This window comes from Elgaria multicarinata, chromosome 9 (genome assembly GCF_023053635.1).
Source record: "Elgaria multicarinata webbii isolate HBS135686 ecotype San Diego chromosome 9, rElgMul1.1.pri, whole genome shotgun sequence".
NCBI lineage: Eukaryota > Metazoa > Chordata > Lepidosauria > Squamata > Anguidae > Elgaria > Elgaria multicarinata.
The window spans coordinates 66,007,171-66,023,283 of record NC_086179.1 but is presented as its reverse complement, the minus strand read 5'-3'; the positions used below and the strand labels follow the sequence as shown (position 1 = coordinate 66,023,283).

The window sequence follows — 16,113 nt, the reverse complement described above, 5'->3', positions numbered from 1 at the left end:
CTGTTTATGCAATCCCTCTTTATATGGCACGTGTATCTCATTCTGTTGCCCTCTTATTTGAGAAATAATGTTTTGCATGTATCTTTAATGTTCGTGGCTCATAAGGCTGATAAATTCTAATGAATGTATACTAAGTTCATTTTACAATTTACTTGCTTTTATTTGTATTGTGCTTTCCGGCATTTCTCACCGTTTTTGTCTGTAATAGGAAAATTTCATAATATGATGTTTTGCAGTTTATGTACATACAAGTAACAACTATCTATCTATATCTCGGCTATGTAAATGCAGCTACTTGCTCATTTATAGCTAGTTTCATGATATTCATCAACAAAGCTAGCTTTTTCTCAGCAGAATAATTTTTTGTTCCTTTAAAAAAATGTCCTAAAATGTTTAACCAGAGCTTTAGGCAATAATATTGTAATCTTATGCATGTCATGCATTTTTCCCTTACTGAAAACTAACACAAACTTTCCTGTTAGTTTAAGATTTCAGATGCTCTTAATTGTAAGCTCCCAGTCAAGGAATTTGTAGCACCAGCGGTATTGAGACCAAACTGTTCAAACAGGAAATACACTTTAAAGTGTTTCTGCAGTATATATCTATGCTGTGATCCAACAAGAGGATTAATACATGGAATCAGAATTTCCCATTTAGACTTTCTTTCTACCTGTGCACATAGTAGTAGTGTCACTAGGTGGTGGCGGTGGTAAAATTGTCTGGATTCATTTCTATCTGGTTCTATGTCTGGGTTTGACCCTGGAACTGCCTTGGTTATCCTTGGATGACTCATGCTAGGACAACATCAGGCAGGGTGTAATTCTACCAATTCTTCTCGGTAGCTTTTGATACCATCAGCTATGTGGCTGGCTGGGGATGCTAGGAGCTGTAGTCCAACACATCTGGAGGGCACCAGGTTATGGAAGCCTGCCACCCAAAGAAATGTGCATGACATTCTGATAACTCACTCATCTATTTTAACAGAATTGAACTCTCTTCCACTAAGGTTGTCGGGCACCCTCAGTTTTGTTTTCACTACTTATTAGTTCAGCTTGAATAACATCATAAATGCATTGTTTTACATATAAGCTAGGGATAATCACCTGAAAAACATTAATTACAGCTTAGAAATTGTCAAGCTTGCCTAGTATTGTATTTGGGACTGGCATCCATTCCTTGTTACTAATGAATTTATGAAATGGTATATTTCCTCCAAATAAATAAAGTACTGGATTCGCCCCCAGAAAAATTACCACCCCACATCACTGATTAATGGTGGGAAGTTTGTCTTACTTGGTATTCAGCATTGGTTCATAGTCTGGGGTAGTTCTTAGACCCAGTTTTCTTTTTTGAAGCCATGTGTCTTCCGTGGCATGAAGCATATCTCACTAGGTGAGGCTGGGGCACCAGCTACAACCCCACCTAGACCGAGATAACTTCTATACCATATGGGTGTAGAGGGAGGGGGCGACTTTGAAGACTACTAAGGATCTTCAGTTGGTCCAAAACACAACTGCAGGGTAACTGATTGGGACCATTCAAACAGAACACATCTTGCCTGTCTTGAATCAATTGTACCAGCTACAGCTCCATTTTCAATTCAAGTTGCCAGTGCTTATCCTTAAAGCCGACATGGTTTGGGATCTGGGTACTTGAAGAACTGCTCTATTCTGCATGAACCCATGCAAATATGAAAATCCTTCTCTGAGTCCCTCTGCCTTCAGAAGTAAAGCAAATGGTGACCAGTGATAGGCGTTTCCTGTGTCAGAGTGCCTCTCCCCAGGGAATTTTGCCTGGTGCTGATAGCCTTTTGATCTGCCCAGGTCCTTCAGATTTTTAGCCTTTTATTCTTTTGTTTTGTTGAGACACTTTGCTCTTCTGCCATTTTGTTGTTTGTTCAACAGCAACATCACCAGATTTCATTTCCCAAGATTCTTTGGAGGAAACCATGGCAGTTAAAAATGCAACTTATTTGTAGAGTAGGCATTCCCTAAATGTAGAGCTGCAGTCTATAAGCCTTCTATTCCAAAATGGTATAGGACAGGGGTGGGTAACTTGTGCCCTTCCCAATGTTTGGGCCTACAACTCCTATCTTCCTTCATCATAGGCTATGCTGGCTATGCCTGTTGGGAGTTGTAGGCCAAAACACCTGAAAGGCCACAAATTGCCCACCCTTGCTTTAAGAGGGATAATCTGTGGGAAATTAATGGGTGTGAAGTTTTTAATTTTGACAATAATTGCAATGTTTTGATACATCATGTCACTTCTGATAAAAGTTCTGCTTTCAAATCTTTTCTTTGTAACCTCTTGCAGAATGAAGTGATCAGAAGCAGAAATGAAACTTTAAATTGTTGCCGTTTTTTTTTAAACAACACTCTCTGAAAACAAACAGACAGATTCTTTACATTTTTCAGTTAGCTGACTTGCAGTTTAAGCGGACCTGTGGGAAACCACAATTCAAAAATGTATTTTTAACATTAAGATTCTTAGTGTTCCATTATGTGTTAATTCTTGTGGGTTTTCCAGCTGCAGGGAAACTACAGTAAGACAATTGCTGTGTCATTCCTCTGGCCTCTTTACCATAAATCCTATCTCTTCTTTGTCTCATTACCACATAGTTTAGCCTTCCCCAATCTGGTGCCCTACCAGATGTCTGGGACTACAATGCCCATCATCCCAGCCAGCAGGTTTATAGGAACTGTAGTTCAGATTGGGAAAGGCTCATATTGTTAGAAAAAGGCACAAAGTCTTATTGATTGCTTATTGATGCACTTTTGATCTTCAGTTTAGCTCAACAAAACACCTCAATATTTTGACAGAACATAGAAACTATAACCTGACCATTTATATTAGTGAATACCTATTTAAGAATTATTTACTGGCTGAACGTCCTTCAATAAGCCCAAGGTGGCATGCCTGGATCTTCCGTACCCACTTTACCCTCACAACATCCTGTGAGACATGCTAGGCTGAGAGGTAGTAGCTGGCTCATGGTTGCTCAGTGACCTTCACAACTAATTGGGTCTTTGAATCTGGGTCTCCTCAGTCCTAACCCAGCACTCTAACCACTGTACCAAACTGACTCTCAAGTCTTCTACTAGTCTTCTAATAATAGGTTTCCAACTAATTATTAGTATTCCAACATACATTGGGTTCCTTACCCATCAGTCCTAATGTACAGAACCTTTGGCATTATCATCACCATATCCTTCGGCATCCCCATGGCAAGTTTCTTACCTTCTGGCCATAATTTAGTACAACACACCCAGGTGTATTAGGAACATACGAAAATTTCCCTGCCCACCATCCCTATCAATGTTATACACCAGTTGGAATGTGGAAACATGGCCTTGACTCAGGGTTTGTTTGTCCCCATCCCCCCAAATTACCTCTGTGTCATGTGAAGCTCACCTGGATATGTAGAAATGAGTTTGAAGAGAAAGCAAGTACTTAGGTTCATTTGAAATGCACAGATGGCTGAGAGTACATACCTGTCTATGGCAAAGTAGATTTCTCAGAAATAAACAGTAGAGCACTGCTGGTGTACATGGGTGGCGATGTCAGAGTGATCCATTTTAAAGGCTGGAGTTTGATGAGTTTTCCTAGGCTTGCGTATTTTTCAGGAATTTTGCACATTTTTGGCAAGTCCTGTAATTTGCACAAATTATGGCTGAATCTGTGCAGTTTGTGCAAATTATGGCCAAATTTCTGCAAATTATGCAAAGTGCAGCCAAATTGCATAATTTGCACAAATTTGCCTGTGATTCATGCTAATTCAACATAATTCTGACAAATTGTTCAGAAAATGGTGCAAATTGCTGAACCTTCCCCCCTAAAAAATGCACAAAATAATTCCTGGCGTGCGGGAAACAGCCCACAGCTCAGCTCACAGTTGCAAAGCAAGTTGCACACACACACTGCAGAACTAACTCGTTGAGCCAAAAAAGAACCAGATTTCCCAGCAAAAGACATCCCTAGGGGGAAATTGTTAAATATGATCCCATATACCACAGATACATAAATACTTGCCTGTTTCTGGTGGTCATTTGTATGTATTTGTATAAACATTTGTCTGATTGTATAAAAATTTAAAATTAAATTAAAAATTTTAAAATACATATTTTAAAAAATATGTATTACTTTTTTAAAAAGCTCTCTTGCCCTGAAAGGACTAGGTGGCATAGTCAGGAGCAATTCCATTTTATCCTTATAACAATTCTGTGAGGTAGGGTACTCTAAAGGCTATCTGTCTCCATATGGGAATCTACACTGGTGTTATTCTAACGTTTTGAATGGGTTACTGTGATGCACAGCATCACATGACCCTGGGTCTCCAACACTGTAAATGAGTCGTACTTACAGGTTCTATTTCTTAGTTCCAGCGTGGCTAATGATTCATGTGCCTCATCCTACCTCCGCCCACTTCCTGTTCTCCTTCCTTTGCCCCGTTTGCTATCTTAGCAGATAAATCACACCAGCGTTATACTGTGCAATCACTGACAATTGCATGCAAAGGACTCAGAAGTTTTCCACCTTAGAATCTGCTTTTATTGTGAAGTACTCCCATGCATCCTGCCTTAAAATTTGAATCAAATTGGGTCATCGGTTGATTTTTTTATGATTTTTTAAAAACATTTTCCCCCTCTTTGCAAAGGAGCTGAGGAGCGCTCAAAGGATCGCTGTAGCTCCGTGCAGGAAAATTAACATGGGTCTCTTGCTCCCAGTCCAAAACTCATGACCAGCGGGGCTTAAATGCGGCTGCTGCTAAAACTTTTCAATTTGGCCTCCCATCCATACCCTCACCAGACCCAACCCTGCTTAGCATCAGCAAAGTGGCTGGCTCCTATGTACTCAGGCTATTCCCTGGGACCTGCATTAAGGTGTTTTGGGAGGGGGGTTGTGTGTGTGCTTATGACTATTGCCCTGCACTGCTGGCTAGGAATGAGGCAGGCAGTGGGCGGAGCAAACCCAGCAGCTCTCAGAGAAGAGGGAGGGAGAACAACGAAAGGATTTAACAATGTGCCCTGCAGTAACGTTACAGCTACAGAGAACCGATACAGAGAACCACGTTAGAAAGGGACACTAGCAACGGTATAAGACTAGTGTAGATCCGGCCCCAATGTACTTACCTGTACATTATAGTATTCAATGAAGGGTCTTCTTTGGGTGCCTGCTCCATCTGAATTAAGGGAGGTGGCTGACAGGGAGAGGGCTTTCTTGGTGGAGGCACCACAATTGTGCAATGCTCTCTACAGAGAGGTTTGGCTGGTGCCTTCATTGCCCTTTAGGTGTTTCGCCTTCCCCTTGTTATTTAGATACGATTTTAATGTTGCTGACAGTTTTATGTTGCTTTTTGCAGCCTTTTAGTTTATTCGATTTTGTTTGCATTTATCCTTGATTTGTTTTATTCTTTCTTGTAAACTATCCTGGGAATATGATGGAAGGGCAGTCTAAAAATGCCATAAAGAAATAAGTAAATAATGGGTTATGCTTAGAAGCAAAGGCAGGCCCAAGTTCTTCTACTGAATAACATTCTTACTCTGGGATTTGAACCCAGATTTCCTCAGTCCAAGTCCAACACTTCATCCAGCTTACCACCCTGGCTTTTGTACAGGCTTAATAGCTCCCTGTGCTGGAGCTGCAGCATTGTACAGATTTCGATGTCAAAAGATAGCTTCTCTTAAGCTACAATACAAGAAGGTTTAATAATGCCTGACAGCTCTGACAGAGAAAGAATCTCAATCTCTCTCTCTCTCTCTCTCTCTCTCTCTCTCTCTCTCTCTCTCTCTCTCTCTCTCTCTCTCTCACACACACACACACACACACACACACACACACACACTATTTTAGGATGTTGGCACTAAAATAGACAGCTCAATAATACATTTTGAGTGGCCTATGCAGTAAAGGGGGCGGATGGGCAGGGGTGGGGAGGGCAGGCAGAGATGAAAATAGTTATTTCTTGAGTCTGACCTTCATTCAAAATTTCTTGAAGAGTATGATGTCAAAAGGTTAACGTAAAAGTCTATATTTAATGTCATATGAGTGTTTTGTTTTAACTTCAAAGCTTCTACACACAGTAACATTTCTTCTGGACAAGACATATTCAATTGTAACGGCTCTTCAAATACAAAGGAAGTTCTATATTCAGCGTAAAATACAAGAACAAAGCATCAAGATTTTTTTTAAAAAAAATCAGCTATAATATTTACAGTCTGGTTGTGAAAGCATGTGATAAGGTAGCAGCTTCTAGCATTAGGTATACAATTCATTCTCATATTGGGCAGGGACAGATACAAAACCTTCAGCCATCAAGTAAAAGCTCCACCTTACTAGTGTAATCTAAGAAGGGATATTTAACCATTAATGAGCAAAGTGGTTGGAAGTGCCTTACAATCCACATTCAAAATCCAAATATGAACTAAGATATCAATAGCTACTAAGACTGCTCCTATGATTGACATTTACTGTGAAATTACCTCTCTTCATTTGCTCACTTTGTACAAGGCAGATATGCATATTTCAAGCAATGTCCTTCCCATGGTTCCCCCTTTAGATTCCATTTCTGAAAACCTGAAACATGGAGTTGCTCTACATTCGAAAGCATAAATCATCCTTAGTTTGGGGCCATGCAATGGCCCATATAGATCTCTGTAGCCATTTCCTGTCTCTCTAGTCTGTCCCTGTTCTCTAGGAATCAAGTAGCCCTTCCCTTTGAAAAGGCCATTGACTTTAGATCCATTTCTTTACATTTGTCCCTAAAGCCACCAGGTCCCTAGTCAGGATTGGGACTGCAGCAAGCGGTGTGTCTTAACCCATTCCTGGCCATACCATGGACCTGTTGAAAATCACCTCCACCATGTGATTATTTATTTATTTATTGGTTTCTAGTACGCCTCTGTCCTTAGAGTTTGGTCAGGAATACACCTCAAAGCTTTTGATTAGAAAACCAGATTTTTAATACAAGTTGAACAAGATACTGGAAAACAGCAAGACGGTAAATAAAGGAAGCACTAAAACAAAACAACCTATGAACTTACTGACCTACCATAACCTTGGAACAGACAACTCCCTTATAAGGATACCAACCTCTGAGTCTTATCTGGAGAGCTGGCCTTGATTTTAACCACCCCCACTCCATCTATTTAACCTGGGCCAAGGAGAAACAAAGCACTAGTTAATAGAAGGTCCATTGGCACATGGCACCAGTTGTCCTCTTGAATGAAGTTAGATATTTCTTAAAGGGGAATAATAACCAAAACCCACTCAAATGGCCAAGAAACTGCTCAATGTTTAATGATACAGATATCTGTCCAGGAGCTTTGGCTTCCTTGCAGGAGAAAAAAAAAGCTGTGATATAAATGTCATAAATAAATAACATAAATGATAAATAGTGGCTGAAAATAAACTCGGCATCACACCTCCCCATTTAAAAGTGGGATATTTTCTTCCCAGACTCACTTCTAGAAAAATAAACAAACATAAACCCAGCAAACACCCACTGAATTTAGCTCTAGTAAATTGAGCTAAAATGTACCAAATTATATAATGCTAGCTGACATAACAAATACAGACATATATAAAATACATTGACAAAAGAGCAGGAGAAATTACAAGAACCCGGCTTTTCCTAAGGTCTCATGCCAGGTTCTAATAAAAGAATAGCAAAACTCATTAGGGACTGGGGAAAGAAGTGATTACTTCTAATTTTCTTTTTCTTGTGGAAGGTTCACAAAATAAGGATTTCCTTATGTAGAACCCCAAAGGCATTTCAGATGCCAACAAGTTGACTTTGTCTATAGCAACTTTATTAATTTAACATTTAGTAATAATAACCTATAAGGGATGGCAACTGAAAGAACAGCAAAGTGGACAAAGTACAGGAGATACTGTAGTAACAGCAATGGCATCGCAGCTATGGATATCTGAATGGCTGGATATCTGAGCTGCCTTCCAGTTGAACTTGCTTGAAAAATCATTCCATTTCAATAACTTAGATTAACTTAGAATGGTGTGAAATCGTATACTGCAATTGATATTAAAACATTACATGTATCAAAATGTGGGTAAAGTAAGTACATATGTTTTGGTCCAACAGAGTGGAGTAGAATTAATAATAATAATAATAATAATAATAACAATCTAAGCAAAAGCTTCACTATTGTTTAAATCTTAATGACCATGTGAAGAAAACCTATTAAAAGAAATTTGTCATTAGTCATACTATTAGATTGCAGGGAAGCCAGAGGCTGAATGTGACAGTACATATTTGTGTACCCAGTATCCCTGTGGTGGATAAATTGAAGGAATGTGGCAAGGATCTGAGATGGGAGTTGTTTGAAGTAGTGGCGGTCAGTCTGTGCAATCAAAGGATGCTCCCAGTCTTACACAATTAGCTGTGTTGGGCATGACCACATAATTTATAAAGTCTTTGGCTGCTTGTGAGTTTTATCAGTCCTTCGCAGCAGCACCACGAATACTGCATTGCTTGAGTTCGGTTAGTAATAATCTAGCAACATTTCCTGGATCATTTGATTGTGCTGATTCTCAAAATGCGTCATTTGACAGATTGCTCTTACTATCAGGTGAGTTAACAAAAGCTAGTGTCAGTTTGGGTGCTGAATAAACATCCATTTCTTCTTTATCTATTTAAGGGCAATCATATCATTTTTATGTCAAGGATGTCTGTGTTGCTAGAAGAATATTTTATGTTGTGATGTTTATTGTCAGTACATATGTAGGTTTCGGATATAGGTTTTCGGCTCCCAGCAAGGTTTTAAAATGATGTTTAAAGATGCATGGAGACAACTTTATATTCTAGATAATGTATATGAATTGTATTCCTTCCCAAAATAGTTATTTCTATGGGTAGAAAATTAACTGCAAAACATCATTAATTAACTTGCAGACATGAGAAGGAGAAATGGTTTGGAATTCTAAAAGGCTGAGATTCTGTATTTGTTTATGAAAGTAGTGGCATTAATTTAGATAGAGCTAACAGTGATATTTACATTGGGCTGGTTTCCATAATTTCTGCAGCCCACCATGGGTTATTTAAACCATAGTGAGTTGTGGCATGTGCTGGTGCTCCTTTTGAATATTCAGGCCATGGCAGGCAGTGGCTGTCACTTATGATGTAATACAAACACAGTGAAGATGGCTTATGTAAGGGAAAAGCAACCCTTGCATAACCCTAAAACAGCCCATTGTTTAACCCTCATGTAAGCCACCCTTGGCAGGTTTGCATGACATGATACGCTATGGTGGCCACCTACTTGGGGTGTGCAGAGCATGTCTGCTCCTCACCGAAATTCAGAGGTGATTCCCTGACCTGATTTTCAGGTTGGCTCTGTCTCCCAGTGGAAAACTCCTCTGTTTTCAGACAACTGCTCTATTAGTGTCAATGGAAATGAGCAAAAATGGGAATTAACATCTCCATCATTTGTAAAGATAAATAGATGAAACTTAGCACCCTGGTAGCTCTTAAGTAGGGGTTTAGCTATGCCAAGTTTAAAACAGTTCCCTTCATCCCTTGATTTTTAGGAATGTTTAAGATTCCCCCCTCAACCCCCCCATATACATCCACACAACTGTGCAGGACCTTTTATCCTTTACTTTGCTGATGCACAGTTGTGCATCTTCAATTTATAAAAATAGAGATCTGCTTCAGTTTATAAAAATAGAGATCTGTTCCCTGACCATTTGCTCTAATGGGGTGAAATGGGGGAGGGGTGCTTTCCCTAAGAGAGGTCAGACAAGAACAAACATAAATTTAATACCTTTATTTTTAAAAAAAATATTTTTCAAAGCATATAAACTTGAGTCTTGTCTTCAAAACAGGAGATATACCAATACTAGCAAACTTTTCTCTCGCCGCCCCTTCTTCTCTTGACTTTATGCACAACCGAGTTGCGTCCATACTTGCAGAACAGAGATCAGCCTTTGGCACTAGATTCTTTTCTGTATCCTAATATTGGCTTGTATGGATCTACACTGCCTGCCAGTCACTTCCTGAGAGAACTCTTTTACATGGAATGGCTTTCATTATTTTCATAATGTGAGCCATTTTTCTGAAATCCTTCCTTTCAGCCAACATGGGGAATGGAACTTGGACTCTTTCTTGTTCCATGAGCTAGCAAACAAATGAGATACAAGGCAGGGGAAAATGGGTTATATCATTTGCAATCCCTCCCCCTAAATACTGTGATTGGAGAGGAGGGACAGGGAGGAGACTGTGACTATTGGTTAGCCACAGATGTCAATTTCAAAACTCCCCCCTTCACCCCTTGACATCTTCCTAATATGGAAGTGTGTTCAGTTAGCTGTCCATCAACATGAAACATGTGTTCAGTTAGCTGTCCATCAACATGAAATGCCGTCTAAAAAACCTTTAGACCTATGGATCCATTTGGGGCTCTGAACGATCTTCTAACTGCACTGTGGGCACTGTTTAACAGTTTTAAAACTGCCCCCTAACCACACCATGATTTTGGAGGTTTGTTGGAGGTCTGCCAGTCCCCTGGATTTTCGGTGTGAAGTGCACACCCCTACCACCCACCATGCCTTAAATATTCAAAATGGCTGCTGGCGTGCACCACAGCCCACCATGGCAATCATGTGAACTTGAACATTCAGTATCCAGTTGAACTAACTTGCTTGTATTTAAATAATGTCACACAGTGGGTATAGGTTTTAACTGGAAGTATAGGATGTGCGTCACACTGTAATCCATGCTCATATCAAAAAGCATCAAGTCCACCTAAGAGAAATAGCAGCTCATAATTTTTTTCTCTCATAGGTCCAGACTCACTTGGAAAATCCAACAAGGTATCACATCCAGCAAACTCAAAGGCATCAAGTCAAGCAGTTCCTGACACTGGATACCAAGTTGTCTAGCCAAACTCTGTCACTGTCTCACTCCCAGTCAATCCATTCTTCAGGAGCTGCACCCATATTAAGGAGTGGGCATATGCCTCCCACCAGTGATACCAGCACTTCTGGAAATCCAGTGACCAAACTACTAACACTTGGAGGAGAACATGAAAATGCGGTATGGCATATAGCTACGGGAAAAGCTAAGACCTTATGAATACTGGCTGCCAATTGGAATTGACCAGCTGGAGAAAAGCTCCTCACTTTGTTCAGCATCGTCTTGTGCTATATAAAAAATGCAGATGGGGTTAACTAAGGGCTACTTCAGAGGATAATTTTATTGAGTGGGATTTTGAGGCTTGGGCATGAAAATCCATGTTGTAATTGTTCATTTTGATCATCACAACACATTAATCATTGTTAACAGGGTTTTTTGGTGACTGGATAATCATAGAGCACCGCTGTGTTTTCTATATGTTGTCTTAAGGAGTGATTATTACATATAGACAGGCATAAGGTCTATTTTTGATGAGAGGCCTCTGTGGAAGAAAAAGGCAGTGAAATACTTTTATTGGACTTTAGTGATAGGAACCTCTTGTTCCAACAAAATAAGAACTGTACAGTGGATATTATATAACAGTAAAAGAGTGTGTATTCTGCAAGCATAGATACATTCTGGCTGCCACTAGAAACCCTCCCTTTCTCAGTCTAAGGCCTTAGCTAGACCTAAGGTTTATTCCGGGATCGTCCCAGGGTCATCCCTGTTCATGTAAATGATACACAGGATATCCCGGGAGCAGGCAGGGACGACCCCAGGACGACCCCGGGATAAACCTTAGGTCTAGCTAAGGCCTCTGTATAATTACAGAACATAAAGGGAAAGTGTGTTCTTCGCCATTTTCTGACTTACATCCCTGTCCATCATTGAAAATTTCCGTTGTGCCAATTTGAGACTGCTTCAGTTGTAGGGGTGAAATAAATATTCTCATGTTTCAGTTCCTGAGTCAAAAATACTACTTTTGAAGAGAGATAAATATTTTCCCCAAATGCTTTGATCATTGGGATATTCAGTTTTCAATATTGTTCAAAGCTATTGTTTCTCTTATCTGCTTCTACACCATTTTTCTCATAGTTCCCATTTCTTTCCTGAGTTAGTCACATGGATGATCCCAGCCCATCAAAGATCTTATAGTAAATGAGATGTTGTTTTGGTGCTATGTAGCCAGAGAGTTATGGCTATGTGATGTCTGTAAGGGCAAACAAAGCCAATTGAGAGAGAGGGAAATAATTTCTGGATTAGTCGTGTGGACGAGCCCAGCTAATCAAGCATCACCAGTGATAGGATAAAGTCACAACACTACCGAACCAATCAGTTTTGGCTGATAACTAATTAAATTAACTGAGAGAGGGAGCAAGAGAGGGTAATATTAACTAGTTTTCACAAGCATTCCCCCAAAACTATCAAAGAGGGGGCATTTTTGTCATCTGAACACAGTCCCCCAAATCACTAGGTGTTGTTTTTTTTAGCTCAACTCTATTCAAGTGTTATATAACAAGTACATACTATTCTTCCTCCAAAGAACTTGGAGTGGCTTACATATAGCTGACAGGTGCTCTTCTATATAAGTAGATTCAAGGACCCGTTCCACTTGGCTTCAAGAAGATAACTACATCTTGTGCATTCAGACCATCCTCTGAAAGCGACTCTCTTTGGAAAGTATTAGTGGCTTGTTTCTGATTTAATGTTGTTGACAAGTCATTAGTTTGAGGTTGCAATCCTATTCCAAATATCTGGGAGTATCCTCCATTGGACTCCATTAGGCTTACTTTTGAGTGGACGTGTAAAGGATTGCTCTGTAAGCTCCTATGTTAGTATCCATCTGCATTCATCAACAACTCTTGTTTTACTAGATGGAGGAAGTTATTGATGACATAATCAACATGGAATCAAGTTTTAATGATGAAGGGATAGGTTGCTCTGAAGCACCACTACTCATGCAAAGAACTGTAAGTAATTATTAGTATTGACTTTTATAAACTGTGATACAGTATTGCAAACAGGCAAAATTTGTCCCTACTTTCTTCTCTAATATGAAACTAACAGAGAAAATTGTACTTTGCACTGGCAAATTACAGGACGATGGAATGAGCTATGGAAATCTGTATTGTTTCAAAGTTGTGTATATCTCTCTGTTAACTGAAGATGATCAGCTCTGAAATTATGAATTCATCTTCTCTTGTTACAGTGTACAGTTTTTATACCATTAAGTATCTTGATTTCCTTGCCAATTTGTAATCACATTTTTAGTACTCAACAAACTCAGAGAAATCATGTCTAACTTTTGTCAGGATGTAGAGTGGCATGACCCAAATTCTGCATTAAAAAAGAATTGCCCACATTCTTTTTTATTTTCATGAATAGTGGGCGATGACAACCTTTTGTCTAAATAAGAATCTAAACAAGGGGTGGGCAACCTCCACCCCTCGGCTTGATTTCATGTGGCCCTCAGACGAATTTCAAAAACCTTCAGCGTGCAATCAGTTCTGACATCTGGCAGGAGTGATCTGCCCTCTCCCTTGCAGCCCACTGAGTGGAAAGGAAGAGGGAGAGGGAGAGAGACAGAGAAAGGGAGCTTGAAGAATGGGGGAAAGGGGTGTGTGCAAGAAAAAGTAAAATAAAAGAGATCAGCCACCTAATTTGGGTTTTGGCCCTACCTATTGTGGGCTTGGGCCTTGTCCACTGCCAACATACGGCTCTCAGTAGTTTACCCACAAGGGAATGTGGTCCCTGACTGAAAAAAATTGCCCAATCCCAATCTAAATCCATTTATACAACATGCCAAATTAATAAATGCCTTACAATTGTGATAACCAGCAATTGATTTAAATTGTCATTTTTTCTGCAAGCGTGGAAAAACATTTTGAGGTCAGATGAAATAGGCTGTGTCTATGCATTTAAAGAACAAAGTCTGGTTTCAAAGTTACCTGTTGTCAAACATAAAAATAATGGAATGCATTTGTGTGTGTGTGTGTGTGTGTGTTACCATTTTAATTTATTATTTTCTATTAAAACTTTGACATACCCCTCCCATAGTTCTTAGGGCCTTGTAAAAACAGATCCAACATACAGAAGGTATCAATTGATAAAATTATAAAATATCTGTAATCAATCAACTTCATAAACAATAACAATTAATAAAACCAATGTCACAATTGTCTCTCCTTCCCATGTAGATATACTGAGATCTAAACAATTGTCCTCCTAGGCGCAAGCATCTTCTCATGACACCTTAGCTAGTGTTATTTGTACAAGCAATTTCTAGTCAGTAATAATTACCATGACCATCAAAGTTTAGTACATCTTTGCTGGGAAAGGACCAGACTAAATATTAACAATCCTTTTTGCTTATCTTTGGTAACTGGAAAAGGCTGTGCAAGACAACATCAAGGTAAATGTCTTTGTCAAGCACATTTTACACTAAATAAGACTCAAAGTCCAAGGAAGACTCAAAGGTCACCTTGATATACGAGATTCAGCACTGCATTACTAGGTTCTGTTTACAAGGCTTGCAAAAAAAGAAGAAGAGAGAAATGGACAAGAAAAGAAAAGCATGTTTCTGTTGTGGAAAGTATGCCTTCTTAAAAATGGGAGCCAATCTTCTATATGACTATGCATATCCATATCTCTCTCTCTCTCTATATAGGGAATGTTTCTCTTTAATGTAAAACCTGTGGCTAACATCGTAATCCTCTACATATCTTGTCAGAGGGAAGTCCTATTCAGTGGAGCCTGGTGGCTCCGATTTCAGTGGGTCTGTGAATCCATTCTCAATTTTAGACAGGACTCTAAAGGAGATATCCAAGGTGCTGAAGCCGATCCCTAAAATAAGTTCAGTACCTTGGACAATTCCTTTAGTGTTCTGACTGGTTCTGACTAAAATGGATTCCCATCCCCATCAAAATCGAAGCCACCAGCCTCCACCGGTCCTATTAAATCAACCGGGCTTACTTCCAGGTAAACGTGTATACAATTGCAGCCAAAATCACCCAGGATCTAAAGTATAGCTGGCAATCCATGGCAGCAGGACTTTGTGACACTCCTACATGGCCGTAGGGAGGATGGAAGACCTGACCACAGCATTGCATCAAGTGTGCTCCTGGGTTCATTATGCTCAAGGCAAACCTCCTCAAGCATAATGAACTCGGGAGGGGAGCTGCATACACACCCTATGCAATGCTCATTAGTCAGGAACAATCTCATACTTTGGACTTGACTTGTGGCATGTTTGCCACAAAAACAAATAAATAGATAAATAAAAGTGGCTGCAAATACTATAATGCGCTATACTGGAAATCGTAGCGCATTTGGAGCCACCCCGCTTTCTTCAGTAGGTTGGGTGATGTTCTGTGCACTCAGGGGATCTGACTGCTGGCACAGGGCTGCACAACCTCTTTCAGCCCAAGGGCTAGAGTTCATTTTGGAGAAGGTCTTGGGGACTGCATTCCAGCAATGGGCGGGGTCAAAGGAAAAAGAGGAGGGGCCAAAATCCCAGCATATTTGAGCTTAAGACTCTTATTGCCAGTAGCTAAACCTATGGCAGGAACTACACTACTGCTTTATAGTTGTACTGAAATACACTGACAACTGTTGAGGACCATGAAACATCTACACCAAGCAGGATATAACACTATGAAAGTGGTATGAAAGCAGTATATGTTATGCATCATGGGCCCCAACAGTTGTCATTACATTTCAATACTGCTATAAAGCAGGCGTGTAAATCCATATACCGTTTTCATGCCACTTTCATAGTGCTTTATCCTGCTTTGTGTAGATCTGGTCTTAGAGAGTGATTTCAACTTTTGAGAATGGGGTGAAAAACTGCACCCGGTCCTAGAGGCATAGTGCACCCTGTGTATCACTGTGCCAGTTTCCTTGTCAGCCAGCAGTGCACAGCAAGACTTTTAGACCAGTTCTGCTTCTAGTTGCACATGACTGTTCGAGGCAAAATGTGCACGGGGATTGTGTTTCGATTCTGCCCCCAACGAGTCAACTAGGCATGATTGCATTTGGAGGGGGGCAACTGGGCATGTGATTTGTCTTCCACAACACTCTCCAACTTGCAAACAGTTACTCACTTTTACAAAGGGCTGCCATCTCTTTTCTACATCAGCATTAATGTACACATTGAACTAAATGTGGACGGCGACTGCAAACATGCCACTATCCACTGTTAATCC

The 16,113-nt window shown here is 40.0% G+C and overlaps 1 protein-coding gene across 1 annotated transcript in view; it reads left to right on the top strand.

Moving 5' to 3' along the window:
• The first annotated feature begins 8,527 nt into the window (after positions 1-8,527).
• Positions 8,528-16,113, top strand: part of TFEC (transcription factor EC) — a 39,954-nt gene continuing 32,368 nt past the window's right edge. Inside the window, exons 1-3 of the mRNA XM_063134834.1 lie at positions 8,528-8,585; positions 10,799-11,050; positions 12,784-12,879. Coding sequence (XP_062990904.1) covers positions 8,553-8,585; positions 10,799-11,050; positions 12,784-12,879 — 381 coding nt within the window. The 5' untranslated portion in view covers positions 8,528-8,552. The remainder of the gene's footprint in view (positions 8,586-10,798; positions 11,051-12,783; positions 12,880-16,113) is intronic.